General features: G+C 35.2%; 1 protein-coding gene across 1 annotated transcript in view; it reads left to right on the top strand.

Annotated features, from left to right (window-relative positions):
• Positions 1 to 25,785, top strand: part of brinp3a.2 (bone morphogenetic protein/retinoic acid inducible neural-specific 3a, tandem duplicate 2) — a 54,332-nt gene that overhangs the window by 10,392 nt on the left and 18,155 nt on the right. The window contains exons 2-4 of the mRNA XM_044129106.1: positions 4,069 to 4,434; positions 19,731 to 19,921; positions 24,110 to 24,300. Coding sequence (XP_043985041.1) covers positions 4,214 to 4,434; positions 19,731 to 19,921; positions 24,110 to 24,300 — 603 coding nt within the window. The 5' untranslated portion in view covers positions 4,069 to 4,213. The remainder of the gene's footprint in view (positions 1 to 4,068; positions 4,435 to 19,730; positions 19,922 to 24,109; positions 24,301 to 25,785) is intronic.

Here is a 25,785-nt window from a genome sequence, read left to right as displayed (position 1 = left end):
GATATTAACATGCTACACATTTCCCTTATGTGCAAGGTCACATTTTCTACACAATATGCACAATATAGACTAAGGAAGTTTCTACCTGTGATACAGAAAATTGAATATATGCAGCTGCACTGTCTCTTTGATTCATTCTCATACATTTTGATAGAGCAACCTAGTCTTAAACCAAACACTATAAGGCTGTTGCCCATAACCTTGTTGTCAGATTTTGACAATACACACAAAGGGTGGCTCTTTACTGCTAAAGAAACATCTGCTGAAAAAGAGGCAGATACTTGAGCTCAAACAGAGAGCATGGCAGAAGACAACAGAAATGCTGGGAAGACAGATCTCCCTCTGTCTCAGTGCGAATAAACTATTCAGTACTGCTAGTATGAGAACAGAAGCTGTAAAAGTAGTCACTCACTCTTTTACTGCTCCCACAAATATGCAGCTAAGGAGACATTGCAGAGAATATGGTTGTTGTTGTTTTTTTTTTTTTATGGTGAAAAGCATTTTTCTTTCCACTGTTCTATTAAAATTCTATACTGTGCTTAATTACCTAGACTGTGTTTAATATAATATGCATAAGTAAAGCAAAATTCAAAATTTCAAAAGTAAAAAAATAACTAAGCAGACATGTTTCCAAATGTGTCTTCCTTACATATTTTGTAATTGACTGTAAGCTATTTCCTATTTGATTTTACACATGCAATCAAGGTAAGTGGAGGGCAATAAGCCAAGTAAAAATTAAATTATAGTGAGTTATTTTTTGATCCACTTCATAAGACCGATGTATAACACGATGGACAGGCAAGGCTTTCTTAGTGCTCAGAAAACACTGACTTACTCTGAATAAAGTAATCTCTTTTTCTGCCAGTATTCACCAAATTAAGTTTTACCTTTTTTGTGTAATCTAGCCAATGAACTATGCCACAGAACAAAGGAAGGGATGCCATGGATTATTTTCTAATTATATGTTTTGTGGATGTAGGGACATAATTTGTTCTTATATTTGGGACTATTCTAAGTTGCAACCAATGCTGTGAAAATCTCAAAAGCTTTTTGTATAAATGTGAAAAAATGTGTTACATTTGTACTACAGAAAGTTCAGTATTGTAATCTCATAAGGGGTACAATACCATTGTAGCATACAATTCATACTAGTCCATTGACTAGCATGTAAGAGTTTTAAGGGTTAGCATTACGGGTTTAAACCAATTATTTACTGTGACAGTGTTTCAGGTCAGTTAGGATTATTATTATTATTATTATTATTATTATTATTATTATTATTATTATTATTATTATTATTATTATTATTATTATTATTATTATTATTATTATTATTATTATTATTATCGAAAATGTCAAATTGTAAATATTCAGAGATTTGGGATATTTGAGTCACTAGAGAGGACTGGTCAATTCTACAGTCAGGCTTGCAAGCTGCCTTTCTTTCAAGTCTGCCAGCAATTGTTTTTGTGCAGCTGAGAAAAGGGCTTTTTGAAGATCACTCCAAAACTTGTTTTCATACAGCCACTTAATAAATTTGCTTGTATGCTTTAAGCATAGCAAAGACCCATTATTCTTGAGATGTTGCTTAAACAATTCCGTGCAATGTTATTTTTCTGATAGAGTGTATCTTGTGAAATGCAGCGGTCCTTTTCTGCAGCAAAGCAATTCCAAAACATTTTGCTGTCACCCTCATACATCACTGCTGGCACTGTGTTCTTGGACAGTCAGGAATCATTTTGTAGCTCTTACTGAGGTAACGTGAGAAAAAGAAAAGGTTTATTTTCATCTTATTTTCAACAGTCAGAAGGAAAATATTATAATACGTTATGCTTGTCCTTTTTTAAAGTGCATTTAAATACCTAGCTATGTGAAAGTTAATGATGCTTCCCCTTTACAAATATAGTCTATTTATAAGCTGAGTGTACTACAATATAAAAGATGATGGCATATTTTAGGTTTGTTTCATTCTGTAGTAAAGGTGATGTTGCTTCTTATGTGTGATGTACACAGGGTAAATAAAAAATAAAAATACATCTAAAAACAAAAATAATAAAAATAAAAAATCTAACTAAGTAAACATATCAAGTCATTAACTTTGCAATCTCTGATACACAAGACCACGTGCTGACAGTGAAGAGAAAAGATTCCCTTTTAAACCTGCTGAACCTAGTTTTGTGTAAGCAGCTATTTGCTTTAACTGACTCAGAGTTTGAGAAGACTGAGCATACACACCCAACGCACTGCCGCTGTGGTCCAGCAGCACTTTATATGTTAAAGAAAAAATAAAGATATAGTGGCTTTGTTTAGGAGAGAAACACAGCTAAGCAGATATGCTCTGAGTCATTAGTGAAATGAATAGGATATGAAACAGAAGGCATGAAGTTAGTAGCACCATTTGTTCTTTTAATTATTTTGTCTATAAGAGAGATAAAATGGAAGCATATTCTAAACATATCCAACTGAGAACAATAACAATCTTTGTTTTGCACACAAACAGTGAAATAAATCAGGCTATGCATTAAGGGGATTCTTTCTTCTCACAGCTTCCTGCCAGCACTATCAAAGTATGAAATGAAAACATTCCTATAACCAAAAGGATGAAATGAAATTTGTTTCCTGGCATAAAAATTCAAAAATATTCAAGTGAACAACAATGCATGACATGATCCAATATTTTTTTTAACAAATAGAGAAATGTTTGTCATTTCATTTTTGCAGATATAATAATTAATGACTACCAGTTTTAATATGGTTGTAATTTTGATATATAGAGTGAGAGTTGACAGTCAGTTTTTCAGCTGAGGATATTTAAATAAACCAAGTGTTAAATTCTACTTCACTCATAACTAAGCAATACAAAGTGCTTCACGGGAATTAAAATGAAATACAAACAAAATAATAAACCAAAGGAAAGAGCAAAAAATAAAAAATAAAAATAAAAGAAAGAAAAAAAAATTATCTTGATCTAAAGTATGTAAGCTAGGCGCTCCTGTTCAGGATTGCTAAGTATTCCATCTAATTCCATTTCAGATGTGCAAAGTGGTGGAATATTTAAGCAGAATATGGAATAAATTAGTAGAAGTTTTTAAAAATAAATATGCTGTTACGAGAAGTTGTATGACTTTTTCTGTTCTCTTTGTTTAGCTACAGTGTAAGTCCAACTAACTGATATTAGCAGGTTAATAAATCCATCTATGGGCTCAATTACCTAACATGCAGTCTTCTGCTTGACAGACCTGCTGCTCTTGTTCCTTAGCTTGGCAAGTGTGCATTTGAAAAAGAATCAGGCAGTGTTGGGTGGAGCTCTTCTAGTGTTCACACTATGACTTTCCAAAGAGCAAACCCTCTTTCTTGGAAACAAGAGGAATGTATATAATTATGTCCAAACAGATAAGGGAAAGTTGGTTAGTTCAACTCATGGAAAATTTCTCTCACTTTAAAACTTTCCAGGCTTAAGGATGAGCGATGGTAGCGACCTGAAGCTATACAAACATAACATTTGAGCAGTAAAACTTTTTTTTTTTTTTAAATAGCAATTTTCTTTGAGATTGGCAAATGATTAATGCCCCCTAGTGTGTGCACTTGTTTCTAAACATAGGAGCAGGATCCTATAAAACAGGCATCAGAAGAAATGCAAAATAAATAAATAACGTGACTTTGAATGAGGCAGGGCAATTCCCTAATAATAAATGGTAAGAAGCCAGGAAGTTGGATTATAACATTTTTGCTGTGGCCTTTAGCATTTTAGGCACTTTCATCTGTGTCAGGTGTGAGGAGCTTTAGTGAAACTCCATCCAGCAGGCTGATTATCTTATGAGATTGCAAAATATGCTTTCTTGATAAATTTGAACATTACAAGCAAATGATTTTCTTAATAGTAATTCATTTTGTGATGATGATGGATAATGTACCTCTTAACAACAGGTCAACTCACATTTATGCATGCAATGAGATGCCTTTAAAATAGCTTTTTTTCGGTTTTTCATTTGTCATGTTGCTTGTGTTGTGTCTTTTCTGGTTCCCGTGTTGTTTTTGTTGGTAACTGTGTGTTTACATTTTTTCTAGGCGTTTGGGGGGCATTGAGGTGATGCAGGTCCCTTGGTTATCCCAGTGGACGAGCCAGCTAATGACGGGTGCATTTGTCTGCTGAACGTCCCCCATCACCACCAGCCTCCATCCCTCTTTCCCTCCCTCCCGCCCTCTATCGCTGATGGCTCTATGGGGCATCATCAGCCTCAGCCTTCATTGCTGGGTGTGTTTACGACCCTGCGCGACAGCAACAGCTGCTCCAGCCAGCCTCCCTAATGACAAACCCGGGGGACCTCTCGACTGGCTCCTTTCAGATAAGGGGCCCTTCCACCACTCCCCAGAGTACATCGACTTTGTGGAGAAGAACCGGCAGGGCTTCTCCACCAGATACAAAATTTACAGGTGAGCTGTGCTCATGTGATGAAATGCCTCTTTAAATATATCTACACCTTCACATATTTCACCACATGTTTTTTTTTTAGACTTTAAGCAACTCTCTCTTTGGTTTCACAAAATAAATTTTGAGGTAGCCTTTAAAAATGATCTTACGCCTGTAAGAGCGTTTCAACATCAATATATCAGTAAGCATTGGTATTCATACAAGTTTTTCTTAATCACAGTCTTTGCAGGAAATATGAAATCAGAGCAACTTATTCATCTCTGAAAGCCTCCAGCTATTTTATTTGATTAATAAAAATGTGGAAATGACAGCTAGGAGACTTTCTTCTAAAACATTTATGTTTTTGAATTAATGAAGTTATTATCCCAGAAAATTTACAGGCACCAAAGACAAAGACTCTAAATTAAAATATTTCTGAAGGTGTCATAATGTAGTAATATGGAGTGTGAGCCATTCTGCACCATTCCACTGGGGTGCATTCACAACAGCCTAGCTTTACTCCACTTTAATGAAATGCTAGTTCATTTTCCTAGAAAGTCTACTTTGTTTGGGGAGCTTTAAATGAAAAATTTAACTCTGATATAGACCAAAAGAGCAAACCCTAGTCCACCTAAAAACCTAGGTTTTGCTTTGGCAAAAGTGAACTTTGCTGTGGCTTGAATGCATATGCAAATGCCATGTGGACTCATGACTGCTCCAAAAGCAGAAAGTGAACTATGGCACAGGGCATTATGGGTCAGTACAACCAAATACTGAATAATCTTACTGATGCATATTTTGAAAAGTGTAACAGAGGAATATGCCCTTTGATGGACCCCAATCTATCCAATGTGTACTCTTCATTTTGTCTAGTGACCTATTTCTCTCACTATGCGGTACCACATAATGACATAGTAGCAAATGAATTAATGAATGTTTGTTGCAAGAATATTTAGATTTTTTGTGAGTGCCTTGCTGAAGTATTCATACCCTTTGACTTTAATTCTAAAACAAAATTAATCTAAAAATCCAAAAACTGTGGCTTACATGCGAATGCAGACCCTTTACTCTCGTACTCTAACTAAATTCAAAACAACCATTGCCAGATTTTTGGAAGTATCAGAAGTCACAAATATTACATTTGTCAATTTGTATAAGTCAGTAATGTAAATACAGCTGTTCTGTGAAGGCCTTAGAAGTTTATTAGAGAATATTTATGACAAAAAAGAGAATCATAATGACCAAGAAAGACACCAGACAAGTCAGAGATAAAGTTGTGGAAAACAGGGTTAGGTTAACAAACAAAATCTAAAGCACTGGGATAGCACTTGGTTTAGAAGTGGTGAGGCAGCCCCAAAAACAGTGGCTGTTATTTCTTGAAGCAGCTGCTCAGGGTTTGATTCCAAACTCTGAGATTTTGCCTCCCCCATTATCTCTCTCTTCATTTTCTGTAAAACAAATAATTTAGATTTAATTTTATTCATCTTGTGAGCCTTTTGAGTTTCATTTTGAGCTCATTGAAGCTCTTTAAATATCTTCAGTGTATTTGAACTTATTTGTTTTATCTGCTGCAAATAAAGGCCACTTGTGGCAGTAAAAGAAACAAAAAATAAAACAATTTAAAAAAGCATTGGACTTCTCATGGAGAGCTATTTTTATTACATTATCAAACAATGGAAAGGAAAGGCCACAACTGCAAACATACCAGGACTTGGCGATGCTCCCAAAGCGATAGACCAGGCAAGGAAAACATTAATCAGAAAAACATCTAAGAGGGCCAAAGCAACTCTATATAGCTTCTGGAGTTAGGGGTGGAGAAATCTGTTAACATTATTATCTGTTGATAATTATGAGTTTTGCAATTCACAAATCTGGTCTTTATGGAACAGCAACCAGAAGAAAGCTATTGTTGAAAGAAACAAGAAGTTACACATTGTCACCCTAATGGCATAATTGCCTAAGTCCTATGCAGCTTGCATCAATACATATAGCAGACAAAACAAATACTACGTAGGAAAGTGTCCTGGTTAATCGATATCAATAAATAACTTTTTGGCATTATTGCAAAATGCAGTGTGTAACAGAAAGCTAATACTGAAGCCATACTTGTCACCCTGTCACCACAGTGGACTGTGATGGTGTGAACACCATGCCACAGGGATGCTTTCCTCTTTTCATAAGCAGGGACAAATAAATTAGGCAGTGTTAATGGGAAGAAAGGTTGGTCAAAATAAAGAGCAGACCTGTAAGAAGTTATTTAATAATAGAAAAGAAAGGTAGGACCTGGGAGGAAAATGCTATTTAGTTAGTAAGTAATCATATGTTCACAGCACCTTTAAAACTATGTATTTATCAGTTTGTATTAAGATTTTGTAGAAATTAAGCCAAGTAAAAATAACAATTTAGGAACAAATAGAGGGAATCCAAAACTGATGGGTTAAAAACATTGTAAAAGTAATTTAATCTGTTAATTTATATAAATTTGTGTGTGTTGTCATAGAGAATTACTTTAAAAAGAGTATTCATGAGAAAAATTGACAGATTTATCAAAACCTTGCAAGGTGAGAGTAATTATACATTCAAGGGAGTCTGTCAAGTCTGCTCTAGCTACTAGTTGATTCTTGCTGTCTTTTATAGGTTGTAGTCAGATCTTTTGACAGGAGGTTGTCACTTTTTGTGGGTATTTCCCAACAAAGGGAAGAGAGGCTTGATTGAACTAAAGGTGTGAAGTGGTGGATTGTTATGCACCATGTGCTTTTATGAGCTCAACAAATCTCCATAAAGCTCAACTGTGTGCCTTTGGTTAAGAAAAAAGGGTTGTCTCTATTTGATGGCAAAAAGGATAGCTGTGATCCTGATAAGTTCTGGAAGGTAACACAAAGATTGGTCACAAGCATGAAGGATCAATTCCCTGCTGTTTTATGATACAGATGAGAGAGCATTTGACCAATCTTATAAGACTACAGTATTCAACTACTCTAGAAGAAAGTAGGGATAAGGAGCACATTGTAACATTTTCTATTACAGTGTGGATGTATATAAATCTCATATGTGTGTGATAAGAGAATGTCTTTGCATCTTTACAGATGCAGATACAGATACAGGGAGGCATTATGTAAAAATATTTTTTGGAGCTTTACATGATGCGGTAATGTTACCCCTTCACCAAAAACATACCCAAAATGTTGCTTTGATTCTTTCATGGATTTTTGAGAAATCCTTGAGTGTCCTGTGGCAATCATTCAGGAGTGCCCAAATGCTTGCTTTCCCTTGGCACCACCATCCGCCTCCTCTCTGAAGCTGCAGTCTCCATCTGAGACACTTCCCACTTCACAGACCACTCCTCTCCTGCACCTCCCCCACACAGCTCCTCCAGACTAGTGGCAGCAGAAATTAGCAAACACCCGGTAGAACTGAACGTTTGCTGAGCCCATGGAAGGTAATGTCCTTGATTCTGAATAATGTTTCTGATTGCATCCCATAAGAATCAGTGATTCACCCATTCGATCACTAATTCACATGCTCATGCTGTTACTTTTTTGCCGCAGCTGCCCTAGTGCACACTGCTGGAGGTGTGGCTTCCATTCCATCAGTGCCACTGGGCCCATGACTTCAATGGCAAGCGAAGTGTCTTGCTCAAGGACAAAATAACTGAGACAGATGGAGTGGGCGTTCCAACTGGCAACCCATCGGTTCCATGAAAAACCCCTTCAAAATCCTGCCAAACCCCACCAAAGACTAAATTGGTAGTCACACTTTACATCAAATCTCACTAAGTGCAAAGTGGGTAAAGACAAGCCACAAAACTCTTATTTATTGTACTGTATTTAAATTATTGGCTTTTCATATTTTTAATTCAACTGAAGTCATGGTTGTCATCTTTACAACTGTGCACTACTTCTGAGTATGTCACATAATAATACTTTGAAGTACATTTAATTTTATGGTTGTAACATGGCAAAATGAGAAAAGGTTCATGACATATGATTACTTTTGGAAGTCATTGTGCAGTGTGTGTTCTCCATAACTAATGATTTATTGTCCCAAAAGATTTAGCTCGGCCATTACCTTCCTCCAGAATTTCCCTCAAATCTTATTCTTCACTGCTCTGTCTGGGCTTTCTCCCATTCAAGTGAATTTCTCATAATTTCAACCAGCCCAAGCAGCGAGTAGAAGGAGAAGTTGTGAATGATGATGTCTATTTCCTGTTGTATTTTAAACTTGTAGTCTTTCTGTACCTTTGAAATGGCAGAGGTGGATGTGAACAAAGCCATTCAATCCGGGTTGGCTGAGCTTCTGAATATTGACTTTCCGTCAACAGCCATCTCGTTTAGCTCAGGATTGCTCTTTTTGCAGTGCAGGATGATTGTTTACAGTGCAGGTATTTTCGATTGAGCCTCTTAGCGTTAAACTGGTGCAAGGTCCACGTTCCCAGCAATAGTTAAGCGTACAAACTAGCTGGACAAAGTAAGGCATAGAACAAAGAGATGTTTTTTTTTTTTTTTTTTTTTTTTCTTTTTCTTTTTTACCAGGCTTCTAAAACTTAGGCAGTAGAAAAATTTTTTAATTTCTTAACTGCTACAACGCTTCCAAATGGGTGGGTAGGTATTTAATTAAATGATAGAGATGAAATGGAAAACAAGTATATTTTATTTAGCCTGATTGAAGTAGATGCAAATTTACCAAATGTGAGTCCAAGGACAAAGATTAAACTATAGTTAAGTACATGTTTTGTTTTGCTGTGTTAATTTCAGTACACATACTTTGCACTACACTATGCTTATACACATTTAGTTCTCCCCTATGTATTTTGAAATATTTTAATTACTCATATGTTTGCTTTTAGGAACTTTCCTTATTAAACTAAAACCGATAGAAGGAAAAGAAAATGCAGCTGATATTGCACAGTGGTCAGAGTACTTTATAAAAAGCCCTTGTATGGATGGGTTGATGGCAGGCCGGATTATTTGGCTTGGATTGTCATGCTGAAGAGATTTCTCACAGTCAGGCTTCAAACAATCTGCCATATACAGACAGAATCACAATGTGCTACATGCTTGCATGAAGTTATCAGATGACTGTATATCACATTCCTCTGGCTTCCAGAGCCTCAGGGGTTTACCTGATCATGTGGTCAAATGAGATATGTTGATTAGTGGTGTAAAAGAAAAAAGATTTGTCATGATAGCAACACAGACTCAGGTGTTGGAAAACAAGGGTATTAAGATTGTGTCATGAATCACATCCATCGTCACTAAAATGGATGTTGTCCAGGCTCCTGGAAATGGATAGACAGGGTTCTTGACATCTATGGATCGCTGTAGGGATGCTTTATAGCTTATGTGATCAGTTGCCATGTTTAAGCTTTTTAATATTTCCTTCTCTGGCAAATGGCAGTGGTCCATTGGAGCTAAGCTGCATGGGCGGCAAGATTAATAGTCTTATCATGTGGCCAAGTGATTAGTGAGCTCTTAGTACTTATTACTCTGCATTATCACAGAATCCCCTGAGAGGGTTCTGTCAGCTGCAAGGTTGTGTTTGAAGCCCTCTAGATTACCACAATGCGGCACTGATTAATAGTGTTGATATTAAAAGGAAAAACTAACCTAAAAAGTAAATGGTCTGTAAATCTCCCCAAATTGAATTCACTTGGATTCAGTCCCATTCGATCTCATAAACCGAACTAGACAGCTTTGGGATTGTTTCTGTTTTGGCAAATAATAGCTTTTTTTAGTGCCTGTGTGGGTGAACTGGTGATGATATTTGAGTTGGTTTTCAAATAAAATAATCAGTAATAATTTTTATTTAAACAAAAAAACAAAACAACTATTTCACTGTTTTGTTTTGTTTTTCTCAAAGGATAGTGCTGTTCTTAACTAGTAATCCTGGTCCTTATTTGCAGTTAAATTATTGTTTTTAACTGTGAATAATTGTTTTTATTGTGATTAAATTAAAGAATGCATTGTGACTTAAACTTGGGCTTGTCAAATATTGTTTGTTATTTAATAATCAATCAATATAAAGCTAATTAGTACAAACTGAACTCCTAAGCATCAGACATCTATTCATAATTTAAAAAGCTGCATTTTCTTCTGACCTGCTATGTAACAGATCTCCCCCAGTCCAACCCTCTGATTAAATGAGTGAGTTGCTACATATCATGTTTATTGGGTAATTCACTAGATTTACTCAATAAGTGTTTTACCTGGGTTTTAGTTTGGCTCAAGAGTGCAAGCATGGCTCTTTTTTAGGAGTGAAATTTGCCATGAGAGCTTATACTGCAGCAATGTCTTTTGTAATATGTAACACCTGGCATTCCCCACAATCAGGACTATTAAAATCATTACCGATAGTGATTACCATCTCTCTCTGAGTTGGAGGAAAATGCTGACAACACACTTACCATTCTTGGCTGACTAGTCAATCTTGTTGTGTTTCTTGAATTTGGTTTAGATAAAACATATTATGTTTTATCATCAACATATACAATATTTGAGACAGACTATGTTTGTTGTTTGTCTAGTTTGGGCTCTCCTTAAGAGTTATTCATCAATATGTCTGATTTCAGACATATTGATGAATAGGTACTGCTTACTTCAGTCTTTCTACACCACACACAAAATGTTACAAAGAACATAAGATAGCCGTTGTTGCTGTTGTTAATTTTATTGCCGAGTGCCTTTACACGGACATGCCGTCCGGTTAAACTGTAAATAAAGTAAAAACAAAACATCAATACTTAGTATTGCAATATTCAATAGCAGTCTCGGTGCATTACTGGCCTGCGCTAAGTTTCTTCTCTGGTTTCACCTCCCCTCCTGTCCCAATGCAAAGCAACTACAGAGCCCCCTAGCAGAATGGGAGGAGTGAATCCAACATAAAATATTGCCCCTCAAAAATCTCCGTCCCTCAATCCAGATTTTCAAATGTTGTCACGTTGTACTCCATAATAACCATGAATTCAAAATATGCGTGCCCATTGAGCAAAAATACTTATCCTATCTGTATTTTGTAGATGTATTTTGCTCTTCATTTTGTAAAACAAATGTATAAGAATATTTTTCACCGATGTCATAGGAATGTTTAAACATATTTAAAAATTTTAAATTTATAAACAACAAATGCTTTATGAAGGAGTCATTTGTTAGTTATTCAGAAAGTTTTGCAGAGGCACTGATTGTCAAGGAAGATTTTAAGGCATACATCAATTGCAATGCGTTTCCACCAAAAATAATTATTTTTGGCTTGCAGAACATGAACTTTGATGTACCTTCTCAGGTTTTAAGAAGTTGCTTTGTCATTTTTCAGAAGCGTTACCCGTACATCAATAAATAATGAGCTATCACAACGGGCTTCCAATAATTCACCAGACACAATTTATTTAACAAACCAGGGCACATATGGTACGCCCTCCCTCTGAGGTTGATGAGATCAAAATAAAAGTAACATTCTGTTTGATATAGGAGGCGCTTCAAGTACAGGGAACAACAGTAGATTTTGTAAGCCACAGGGGAGTCTGCAGAAGCTCTGAACAGAGTTTATGTGAGAGTGATAAGGTAGACTCTCCCTATGGTGCTTCTTAAACTCCCAGTGCTACCTTTTTGCTTTTCCTAAATTTTTCTTTAAGGGTTTTAGTTATCATACTAGTTACTTGTGGCAACATGTGCTCCTAAGAGTTCTTTGAAAACAAATTTGATGGCAACCTTAAGAGCAATTTTCACCCCCTTTTCTCATTTCATAGAACTGGATAAACTTAATCAATTCTGTGTATCGTAGTCTACCTCATTAAATTGGTTTATTGCCATAGGCTATGAAAGATCAATATTTATCTTGAAGATTACAAAGGACAATGATGACATTATTACTTATACTATTTTTAGTGGTGGGGGTTTTAGACACCCCATAGGTCTATGGTTATGGGCTACGGTGCAGAACCACACACAGCTCCTACAGACTGCAAAATATTTCAAACAAAAATAATGAAATGGACTGAATTTACTGAAGACATCTCTTGTCCCTAGGCAAATAAAACCTTGTCCTTACTTTGGGGATTCATTAACTTCCCCCCTAGAGGTACCAAGCACTTGGCATTTTGAATGAAACCTCTACACACCTTGAGATTGCATTTTCTTAAAAATTCTAGGACCTTCTTTGGGGTGAATGTTAAGTTCAGAAAATACTCCTTTTAAAAAAGATCACCCTAAGACACCACAATGTCTTGGAAATTGCTGTGTTTTCTGCAAACTAAACCATAAAGTACAAAAATTGTGTATTACATGTTTTAGCCATAGTTTTACTGAGCTTACATGTTTACGATTTGTGTACTCAAAATATATTGAGGACCTTAAGCATCATATAGCACAGAGCTCTTGTGTAAAAAAAATATATAGGATGCAGAATCTGTCCCTACAGAAATTAGGCTGATGTACCAATTTCGCAGTGTTACATAAGAAAGGGATCCCTTATCTGGATTCCTTTTTTAAAATCTGTAAATCTTATTTGTTTTGGCAATGCCTATGTCTTCTACAACTTTACACATAAGATGCTGAAAAACAGCTTGTTGACCTTGTAGCAAACGTGAAAACAAAACCCTCTCATCATTGTTCTTGTTAATTTTAACCAAGCAAAACTCTCCAAGAAATTTCCAAGGTACAGTCAACAATAAAGGGTTCGATCATGTATAAAAATAAACTGGATTACTGCTACACATCTTTAAAATATACATATTTTACTGTCACCAGGGCCACTTTGGGAGTTTGGGAGTATCTGCTCCTTCACATTCCAGCCTACAGGCAGAAATAAAAAAATAATCTTCTTTGCCTCTGATTTAGACTTTTAGAAACCAGACTGGGCAGTCAAAGCCAGAACTTCAGACTTGCTTTAACTCCACATATTGGAGTTCTGTTGTAGCTGTAGCTAGTAACCTGAATGAGCTGACTGACGCTAACATCATACATTGGGTTTTCTGAGGATATTTATGTGCAGTTTGCTTTCTGGGCACACAGTTGTGGCAGATTTTATATAGTCAACCTGGAATTGCCTTTCATCCTGCACAATCTCGACCACCTAAGGAGATACGGTAGAATCCTGTTCCTAGATTTCACCTCAACCTTCATCATCAACAACACAAACATGTACCACCATAAGCTTAATAAGTTCATAGTGTCGCCTTCTACCTGACAGCGTCCTGACCGACTGGCAGCAGCAGCTGAGACTGGGGAGCACTATCTCCCACACAAGAACACTCCTCACTCTCCCCACTCTGCTTTTCTCTTTACTCAGATGACCACACCTCAGCAGACCTATCTGTGAAACTCTGAGAGTTCACATAGAACATTACTGTATTGGTCTGATCCATGACAAGTCAGCATAAAGTTAGGAGGTGGATCAACTGATCCACTGGTGCAGTCAGAATCACATGGAGCTTAACCAGCTCAAAGCAGTGGAGATGATGATGCTCTTCCAGAGAACATTGCAAACAATAGTAAACAATACACATACTCCATTTAAAAGACAGGCCATGATGTTTTATTTCTATGCCAAGTCCTTTGTACCCACACTGTGGTAGTTTACTGATGCACAAATGACGAAAAAAAACACTGTACAATTATGTCACCTGGTATCAAAGATTTCAAATGGTATTTTATACCAGGTGGTGAATTTGTACACCACCTGGTATTCATTTCATCACGGGTGTTATATATGGTACTTGGCTTTTGTTACATGTTTCATGTTAAAATATTATGAGCTGTCTTTAGAGATATCAGGGCAGGCTCATTATCATATTTCATCATAAAAAAATGATAAACTGAGATTGCCATTACTCCTCCCAGATAAATCTGTAGAACCAATGCCACAACTTAGTTTTATAATGTTTTTATCTTATTTTTTTATCATGTCAACAAACAGACAGCCACAATATTAGTTGAACAGTTCAACAACAGTTGAAGTTGCGTTCTCATATATCTTATGTAATAATAAATCCAGTTCTTATATATATATATATATATATATATATATATATATATATATATATATATATATATATATATATATATGTTTTTGTTTTTTGGAAAGTCTATCCTTTTGTGCAGATCAAAAAGCAGTAGTGATTGGAAGTGACAATATTATTTTCTGCTCTGGTCTTCCTCATGCATATCTCTGCTAAATTTTAATAAATGCTCAATGACAGGAGAAGATGAATTACCAGAATCAGTCCTACGAGCCACCTCAGCAGTGATAGAGTAATAAATTCGCACCACGTTATGCAGGTAATCAATTCCCTGCTTTTCTTGCTGATTGAATATGAAAGAAGTTTAACTAGTGCGTTGAACTAAATGAAGGAAGGTTTGTGTTTTTGACGATGCATGAGCATATTTGAGTTTGTGTGCTTTGTAAATTCACTGGAAAGCATCCCCATGGCTTGGAATACAAACACAATGTGGGCCTTCCGCCTGAGCCACCTGTTCACAGCAACTGTTGCCAAGGGAAAGCTGCCATGTTCACCAGGGTGAAGGTAGGAGGGATGACATAGGTTTGGCCCTTTTCTAAGCATATTGTATTAGGATAATCTCTTTGATTACTTCATTGGGATATAATATGCTTACATATAATGTGTCAGACTGTACAAAACTGTATGGGTAGTTTTCAAACTTAAAAATAAAATAAAATAAAATAAAATAAAATAAAATAAAATAAAATAAAATAAAATAAAATAAAATAAAATAAAATAAAATAAAATAAAATAAAATAAAGCAAAACAAAACAAAACAAAACACTGATATTAACTGTTGTTATGTATTGGTTAAATGCAAACCTACCATGCTAAAAACATTTAATAAACACATGAGTTTTAAACATATTTCTACCAAATAGCATTAACCCTCCTCCCTGTCCCACACTACGTATCTGCTACTAAAGCCCCTATTACACTGCAGTGCCAGGCCCAGCCTGACTTCTAATCCTGGTCCGCCAATGTTTCTTGTGGTATCTGTTGGAACTAAATCTCCAGTGAGGGGGGCCACTGCCTTGAGTGCTCCAATGACCGCGGGTACTGCTGTTACCTTCACCTGCCTTGCTCTCTCTCTCTCTTACCTGAGCTGATGGTATTTGTTGACTTTCTTGAATTCCATTTTCCTGCTGCTTCCATTGTTTAAGACAGCCAGTTCAATCACTATGACTATCCTCAGCTGTTTATCCATGTTCAGAATGCTATTTTCCACTCCTTTTGAAGGTGATCTCCCCTTTGACCTCAAAGTCTCCAGTCCTTATATGTGTTATCATAAAACTTTTATGTGTGCACTTTCTCTTTCCTAAAAAAATAACATTCATACAACCTTTTCATTTGCATGCAAGTTCACACAAATTGCATAGAATTAGTGCTTTTGTCTTATTCTTGATTACACTTTCCTTTTTGAGAAACGTGGAGGCTCCCGTTTCCTAAAAATATATTTTTTTAAAATTATCAATTCTAAGAACTCTTCAGTGAGATTGTGCTTTGAGAATTAAACTTGTGAAACTGATGTGCCACTGCAAACAAGAGCAATAAAATTGATAATAATAATGACTTAGGTGGTTGTAGGAGGGATTGTACACACCAAAATCAACTCTGTGGTGAAACCCATTTCATTTCATCCTCTTCCTGCAGGATGAACCATTTGGCCTATCGGGGTTTTAAGATAAGACAGGGCTAGCTTATCACAGTCAGCGATAAAGGAAGAAACGAACGACGGCAGGGATTTGCGAATACGCTTTCTGTACCTGTATCACCCCAACTGCCCTCCCCCTCTCCCTATGTATTCCTCTTGTTTTTTCTTGCACAGAACATGCTGCACCTTTAAACTTCTGCTTCCGTGCTGCAAAGTGGAACTCATGAGACACTGTGTCCCATTTGAAGAGGTCATTTATTTGTATAGCATGAAATGAGGTGGAGATTTATTGCTACACTAGATATGTCTGAGCAAGAAATTAGTCAGTGGCTTTGTCTGAATACTACCGTGTCAGCAAAAAGGTCAACGAGCACCACTTCTCCATTTAACATCATTATGTTTACTTCCCACACTGCTTATAGCTCCCATTTAACAATGCGTGCAACCATCTCTAACTTGCTTAATATGTGATAATAAATTAAAACTAAATGTGAAGCAGATCTGTGCTACCTGCTCTTTAGGTTTTCTGTGCTGTAGTTTGAATTCCTAGTGATTTACACCTTGTATCATTTAAACATCTGTGTGTTCAAGCTTTCCTCATTACTCCTGGTTTAATGTGATATATACCCTTTCAAAAGGCCACACTCCTTCCATCCATCATCTGCAGCCAAGGTTGCCCAACCCTTTCTGATTACAGCAGTCAAGCTTTTACAGTGACAAGAGGGAAGTGCAATATTTGACTGATTGGACAATGCAGTTCATATAAATTTACTAAAGGTTTATTTCCGGCCCCACAGTGAAGTACGACCAAAAACAATCAATCACTCAAGACAGCATTTGATTTTCAGGACGCATCCAGATGTAGCCCTTCAAAACTGAATTTCTTTAATGAATAAAAAAATGTTGTCTAATATGACTAATGGGTCTCAAAGAAACATTTTCCCTTTCATCTCATATTCACCTGATTATCTGGAATGTAGCTGCTTAGTGCCAGGCTGACAGGAAGACCTAATACCATATTTTACATCTGTGTGATTCTCAACTTTTTTTAACAACCCTTGTGATTTCCACCAGTGACTTCTTTCTTGAAGTTCAAAACTTTGTAGAAATCCATGAAGTGCATTAGTGAAAAGAGAAAATTAATATCCAGACTAGGACCTAAAATTGTTGCTCTTCTTTGGATAAAGCTTTAAATTTGAAAGCATAAATTCTAATTAGCTGCAATTAAAGTTGGTGAACTAAGTTACATGTTAGTTTGGTTGTAAAATACTTGCATTTCATCCTCGATTCTCATCCCACATCACATCCTTGCTGTTTTACATAAAATGTAAGTGAACATTGGTTTTAAAGTTGGATTTTTTATAGTTCTGTTCTTATCTTGGTTCTTTGATGTTCTGGCTTTGTTCCCCTTCATACTGGTGTCCACACTAAATACAACAATTAACTTGGAAATATGAAAGACATAACATTTTTGGATTTACTGTACTATTAATTATCATGCAAAAACATTTAACTAAAATTAAAAAAGAAGAGAGAAACATTTCAATAGTACTACTTGAGTGATGAACTGACTTGGCATATAATCTGTATAAACTGTAAATCTGTAGAAACAGATTATAGAGACAGACCCAGAGCTGCATGTTTCAGAAAACCTTTAAAATAAGCTCCTGAACTGTTCCCCCATGCAAAGTGCTTGAAGTAAAGATGGCCAACATGGATAAACATTTATGGCAGATCTGTCTCTGACCTTGACTGGTTTTGTGCTAACATTGATAGTACTGAAGCTAAAGTTAAATGGAAAACAGACAAATGCCCCCTGTCATATTCAACTGAGCCGTTTCCCAGGTAACCGATGTAATTGAAAAGGACTTTGCAAAGAATACTGGACCACGTCTAAAATTGTAGCTCACATTTGCCTTGGGGACTAAGTTTGCTCATCTGTCATGGAAAAATAGAGCTTCATCATTTTTTATGTTGGTTCCAAATATGAAAAAATAAAGGCCATGTTTTTTCCATGAAAACATAAAAATGTGTATAATTTATGTGGTAGTAGATTTATAATTCTATTTAAAGGCCAATATTTTTTGAGTACAATAATAATTTTCTTTTTAACATTAGAAAGACTATTTAAAAATATAGTAAAAGTCATGGTCAAAGTCAAGAGGAAAGCTTCTTGTATGCTTGGAGCATGTAGGACAAATTTCATTGGTTTCAGGAGAAAACTCTTTTTGGAAGCAGTTAAACAACGTAATACTGAGGCCCAGAGGCAATTCATGTATAAAGGGTGCCCTGGGCTTACCCATCTCTCTGTGCCTGATTCCTTCTCTATTTTTATTCTTATCTTCATAAATTGAATTAAGCTTTCAAAAAAATCCAAGCTGGGTTCTAACGAACCAGTAACCAATTCAAATTATTTAATTTAGGTTTGACTTATCCGAATATTTGCTGCATATTTAGTGTTCATTGCCGTCCCAATCTGAAGTTGACTTGAAAGAATAAAGACTATGAAAATAAAACTATGTTTGAAATAATCTTAAATTCTGTGCAGAATAGTGTAGTTATTTGATCGATAATAATACAAACCACTAGGGTAGATCCTTTTTGTCCATTGCCATTACCAATTAAAATAAATGATTGAACAAACTTGGAATATTTTGTTTTACTACATACCAGGATGTTTGGTTGTTTGAGTTTGTTTTTTGTTTTGTCATTTGTGTTCCTTACTTATTTCTATTAGTTCTGCCTTGTTTCTGTTTTTTACTTCAGTTCCTCCTTAGTGATTCTAAGTGATTTTATTCATTTATTGTGTCTAATCCTTTCTTAGTGATTAATTTCCTAGTCCTAAGTCTGCTCTTCCTAACACCCTGTGTCACTTCCTCTCTCTCTTTCTTCAGCCTGATTTTTTGTCTCTCGCCACACCTGCAACCCATTACCTCTTAAGACTGGGGTCTTTTGTTCATCTTTCAACCTCCCAGTACTTAACCAACTCATTCTCAGTCACACTTTGCTGGTCCCTCCTGTTTAATCCTGAGAAGTCAGGACTTCCTGGTTATGTTATTTTTGTTTTGCTCTGGCTCCCTGTGTTCTCTCTGGATTTTGTTGTACGTTTTTCTTTTTTTCATTCTTTTTTAACTCTTTGAAATCAACTCAAAGTTTCAGCCTGTTGCATTTGAGTCCAACACCAACACATGATGACACTTCAACTGTAGTCTTGGTTATGGCTTTTTTTTTTTTTTGTCTTAACTGAGGGGTTAACAAATTAGGCAACTAAAATATTTTTTTTGAGTAATTAATTGAACAGATTAGATCGTTTATCCAAAAAATTGTCCATGATAAGTTCTGTTTCTATAAATAATTTCAGGCTTAATTACACTTTAATATCAGCTTGTTTACATCTTGTTTTCTTAACTCCTGTTTTTGGTCAGTCATGTTACTTTTAACTTTAAATCAATAGGCACATAACCAAAATAAACAACCTTGTGTAGAAAAACTGCTTGTGGGTTCTAGAAGTCTGGACTCCCTGGAGAATATTAAAAAGTCATCAGTATGCTTTTTAGTTTTTCTAAAAATACTTTCAATTTCAGCAACTCACATGCAAATCTTTGTATGTTTTTTTTGTTGTTGTTGTTGTTTTACTTCATTTTTTGTTCTTCTGTGACTATTCTTAACAGGGAGTTTGGGCGATGGAAGGTGAACAACCTTGCAGTGGAGAGAAGAGATTTCCTGGAGTCACAGTTACCCTTAACCCCAGAGTTCATCAGAAACATTCGACTTCTGGGTCGCAGACCTACAACCCAAATGATTACTGACAATCTGATCAAAAAGTATGGGACTCACTTCTTATTGACAGCAACACTTGGAGGTAAAAGAAACTATTACTGCTTTTCTCTGAATGATTATGTTTGTTTTAACTTTTAAAATGAATTAGACAAGAATGCAATATTTTTGTTCAATGCTGCAATGATGTCAGCTGTGGTATGTCCACATGTTCATAAGTATTCTTTTTTGTTTCAAGCACTTACCTGAGCTAGTCAGACTCTGATATTTTCAACAGCATCTGGTGTGGGAATCTATTACAGTAAATCTACTTCCAACATACTAAATTTTTAATGGAATGCAAAGTGTGAATGCTTAATAAATAATAGCTAACACATTTAATATTCTGAAAAGTCCCCTGCTATGTTAATAGTGCATACTAAGATACCGTGAAGACAAGGCAATATTGCGCAGTCATATATTCTGCATGGATTCACCAGTTAAATTGAGCTTTATTCCTTTTAAATTAACAAGGAATAAATAAATGACATTCACTTCAAAAGTGCTTTTGTACAGAGACGTTTTGAAGTCAGTTGTGCAACATTTTCTTGAAGAACCCTACAGAAGTGTGCTTTTTATGACAAGGCTCTGAACCTTATGAGGTTCCTGGTGTGAGACAAGACCATTATAGACTGTAACAGCCCTACAGCCATTATTGTGTGATTTATGAATGTGAGTATGAGTAGGTCAGAAAGAGATTTGATAAACTGTCTCAGAAAAGGACGCTATTCTTTGGTATTTGTTATTATACATATATATATATATATATATGGTTCACTGAACATCCAACAGTAATGCAAAGTGAAATGACAATAGATGGTGTATGTAATGTATGTTATATATGCACATCAGGTGCAGCTCAGGATTTTTGTTTTTGTTTTTTTATGCCATTGGCTTAAGACAAAGTAATAAAGCCACCTTCTTTTCTTTTATTTTAATTATTAATTTAACTTTTTTCACACTACAAGCATTTAACTTATAAAATATGGTATGCCCCTGGGGGAAATGTTACTGAATGAATTATTTTTCACGATAATGATCTTGGCTTCACAAAGCTGTGGAACTTGAAATGATAAAATCTTCCAGGTGTTTTGTATGGACAGCAGATGGTGATTCACATTACTGGAGTTTACTTAGAATAACCAAAAAACATCCCAATATAATTTAATATATTGGTTTAATACGTAGGTTGCCAAGTTGAACCCCTCTACTCCTGTACCCCCATCTATTTCAGTCATGTTTTTCAACAAGGCATTTTCCTTCCTTGCCTGCTGGTGGTGGTCAGAGGGAAAGACTAACTGTAGTTTGTAGCTTTCTGTCGTCCTCTGACTTGATAAAGCACTATACAAATGTAGACCATTTACTATTTATTTGTAAATACTTTTGCAGGTCATGGTCATCCAAAGCTCGTTTTTTTTTTTTTTTTCTTTATTCACAGACTGTTGAATGGTCATGCACTGATGCCTCACTGACTTTCCTAAAAAAGAAAAGGAATAAAAGGAAAACTTTTTAAGATGCCAGAGAGGTTAAGGCTTCTCTCAAAGAGATTTGCTTTTACAAAGCAGCACTTGTCAATTACTTCAGCCCTAACTCCAAGCTATGAAAAGGTTGCTGTTGTGAGTGGCTGTACACAATGCAACCATCTCAGGCATCCTGAGCTGATGTTGCCCCACACTTTGGCTCTCAGCCAGCGTGTTAGTGTCGTAGACAGAGGAGAATGAGGAGTTTGCTTTGGATCTTTGCCCGAGAAACGTCTCTGCGGTTCCGTATGGATTGCCTCTGTGTTCAGAAACATATGGACTTAATGAAATTAATAAATAGATTGTGATATTAGGAGTGTGCCCTTCAGCAGTTGAGTAAGAAAAGCAGTTGGCAGAAAAATGACTCCAAAGCATTAACACTGCATTATAATGAGAAAGATGATGTGCAGTGTCTGAGGAACGCTTAAAGCATAGACCGTCTGCTGCACCCCAGCCCTTAAACTTATGAAGAGGCGATTGCTATGATCAGTGGCTTTAGATGCTGGGTGGCACGGCCTATTCTAGCTATGATAAGGAATCCTTATTCTTTGGAGGTGCTTATGAAGACTGTGCTGGTGTTTCGTGTAGCTTATAATTATCTGTATTTTTGAGTGGCTCTCCTAGAGCAAAACTAATTTTGTTTTAAGGTTAAGCCACTGTTAAGTTATAGATTAATTTCTGAAAATTGCCCATGAATGTTTTTGAGGTCCAAATGTTTCTTGTTTGAAAATTTGTTAAATGACAAAGTATAAATATTGGGAACCAAAGGAGAAGTCATGCTTAGTTCAGATAAACGAAGAGGACTGAAGAAGCTAATTTTGAAAATTTCACATGTAGATTACAAAAATAACAACCTTTTTTTTCTTTTTTTTCATCATCTTGATAATGTGACCATCAGTCATTGTTTCTCTCTAATGTTTATGAAATAGTATTTGTTGACAAAGCACCTATTATACATCTAAATTGAATAAAACGTTTTAGAAATCCCCAGTTTGTAACATGAACACAATAGGTATGTGGCCTAAAATACCAGTTTTCAAGTAGTGTGCAGGGAAATAGACAGATTTACTGTTTCACATGGCTTTCTGGGGTTGTAGCTGATAAATTTACACAAGGTTGCCAACAACATTTAATAGGAATCCAAGGTTGTTGTTACTATCAGGAACATCCTTTTACTGTGAACTATCCATTGTTCATGACAACCTGTTCATGTACATTAAAGCCTCATAATTATAATAATAATAATATGCATATCCTTCAAACTTAACTCTTAAATGATTTTTTGCCATTTCAGAACAAAACAAATAAAGCAAAAAAGAAACTTTTTTCCCCCTTACAAAAAAGAAAAAAAAAAAACAACAAAAAAAACTTGCTGTTCAGTGTATTCTTTCAGTGTATTCTTTCACCCTTTATTTTGTAATTTATTTCATATTGGAATATATGTACAGCTTCAGCATTAAATTATTTCAGGACCAAAGGTAGCTAATAATTCATCTTAGTTTATAAATACTTTACTTATCCAAAATGGACATATATTCCAAATATCTTTACACATTTAAAGCATCATTTTAAACGTTGATGCTGTGGGCAGGAAGAATCCCCAGTAGAATTCAGTTTTGCAGCACATATATCTGTGTATATATATATATATATATATATATATATATATATATATATATATATATATATATATATATATATATATATATATATATATATATATATATATATATATATATATATATATATATATATATATATATATATATATATATATATATATATATATATATATATATATATATATATATATATATAATAATGATGATATTCTGTATATTCTGGATGAAACCATCAGTTGCTAGCAAACACTTACAATCCACCTCATGTACTCTTTTAGTCCTAGTCTGGTAGCATGGCTGGAAAGCCAGGCTAAGAAATGCTGATCTTGGGAATATGATCAGTGGAAAACACGGTTTGAACGTCCTTCTTTTCTTTCTGTACTTTGGTTCTGCTACTCTGTATCCATGGAGCATCCTTTTCAATTCCTCTGGGATTTGGCGCTGTAGTTCAGGTACTAGTTGAGCTTTTGAAACGCTAATCAGCTGCTCCCAGTTGTAATCTAAAATACTTATTGCAGTGGTTATGAATCTTAACAATAGCCCCGAAAGTACAAAGAAAGGGGCAAAAATCTTCCCAGCTGCACAGTATCAAAGGCCAAAGGTAGTAACTGTCTGAAAAAGCAATCCCTAATCCAAAAACTTATAAACCAAAGTCTGCAAAATGAACAAATCAGAACAAACATAATAGAACTACTCCAACATGCTGCCACAACAAAAAGTGCAATTCTACAAGATATTAGCAATAGTCTTTCAATCAGTAGTCATTTGACAGACATGTACATAATAACATTGGAGTTTTCTGGGAGTATTCATATTACTTCTGGTGCCAGAAATAGACAATGTAAAGCTACATTCCTATTCAAACAACTGGAAAGCATGACACTTTGTCACATTTAGATAAACAGTTCATTTTAATGTGTTCTGGGAGTTAAAGCCAGAGGAAAAGTCTGAAATCACATAGACCACTGCATAATATTCTCTAGAAAGCTCAAGAAAGAGAAAGGTTATTCTTGCAAGGCTTTAATGCACCTCTGATTCACTTTAAAAAAAAAAAAAAAACAATGAGAAAAATTCTGTTTCTTTTCCATGTAGGCGAAGAAGCCCTTACAATATTTGTGGACAAAAGGAAGCTGAGTAAGAAAGCAGAGGTGAGCGATTTCTCTGGTAACTCCTCTACTGTGAGTCTGGAAGCTCTGCACCAGCTCGCCGCTTCTTACTTCATTGACAGGGAGAGCACTCTGCGCAAACTGCACCACATCCAGATTGCCTCCACTGCCATAAAGGTAATGACTTTTTATTAAGATTTTTTTCAGATATTATTTACAAAAGCAATTGTACATGCTATCACACTTTCCATCCACATTGACTCTCATATAAAACATTGAGACATTAAAGAAAAAAGGCTTCACTGACAGACTGACAAAAGTCTGGAAAAATAGCTAGCAACTACACTGAAAAAATAACTCTTTGGATTAACATAAAAAAATCATGGAAAGGATTTCCACCTGATTACTTTGCTTTTTTCAGCACTATATAATTCTATTACTCAAATTTAAGGTAAATATGTTAGTTCAACTTAATTTATTAAGGTTATTCCAATTTAAAGCAAATGTGTTGGCTCATCTTAATTTATTAAGGTTGATTCAACTCATTAACTATAGTTGGACCCAATGTAATTAAATAGAGCCAGCCCAACTAATTTGCAATGTTTTGGACCAAATAATTGACTTTACTTGATTAAGATGAATGCAAATTTAGTTGAAACTAACTTATGTTACAGTGTTACCTTCACACTACTTAATTAAGTTGGTCCAACTCATGAAAATAAAGTTAGCTCAACAAACATGCTTCATGTTGAAAGAAAGCTATTTAATCGTGTGGAAATCATTTCTATGATTTAATTACGTTCATTCAAAAAATTTTTTTAAGTGGTATTACATTTAGTGTCTTAAGACAGGACTGGGTGAAATGGTAGAAAGTTTATCCACTCTACAATTAGAAAAGGTAAAACAGAACTGTATTTTCAAAACTGTTATCCATTTTCTTTTACATGTGCACTGCAGGCACATTACTACAAAAGGTATAAACTATTACCATATGACAACACTTTTGAACATGCATTTAAGTTAGTTTAAGTTAATAGTTTAAACAAAACCTTCAATCCAAATTCTCTATCTGAAATCTGGCAATGTTATGTTTTCCCTCCTAACCTATATTCAGATTTATAAATTACATTAATTGATTTTTACTATCTCGGAACATTCTCTCAAACTCAAAATTCATCTTTATCATGAAGAAGTGTTTTAGACTATTTTGAGTCATATTATTTCATATGGTATAATGCAGAAAGCACAGAAGAAAAAACATAGCTCTAGAAATTTTGTGTAAAATGTTAAGTTAAATAAAAAAATTAAAAAAAACTTTTTATTTCAAATCTGTGCATGGTCCAGAGGCAATTAGCCTATTTCCTGTCTGACTAAGGCCAATAAAGAGCACTAGTAACATATATATATATATATATATATATATATATATATTGAGAGTTATATATATATATATATAACAGATAACCAGCTGTTGGCTATGAGAATAATCAGCAATTATTAGCTCATCTATACAAATACCATAAGGAATATATTCTAACATTATGATACCAAATCCTTCCAGGACCAATAATTTCACCAAGCTTTTGGGAAAGCACAGATACTGCAACCAAGATGTCTAACAAGCTAAACTCCTCAACTCTCAGTTAAATCCCCAGCATGTTG

The sequence above is a fragment of the Gambusia affinis genome, linkage group LG10 (genome assembly GCF_019740435.1).
Source record: "Gambusia affinis linkage group LG10, SWU_Gaff_1.0, whole genome shotgun sequence".
Taxonomy (NCBI): Eukaryota; Metazoa; Chordata; class Actinopteri; order Cyprinodontiformes; family Poeciliidae; genus Gambusia; species Gambusia affinis.
The sequence above is the reverse complement of the archived record's forward strand: the minus strand, read 5'-3'. Positions and strand labels throughout refer to the sequence as shown.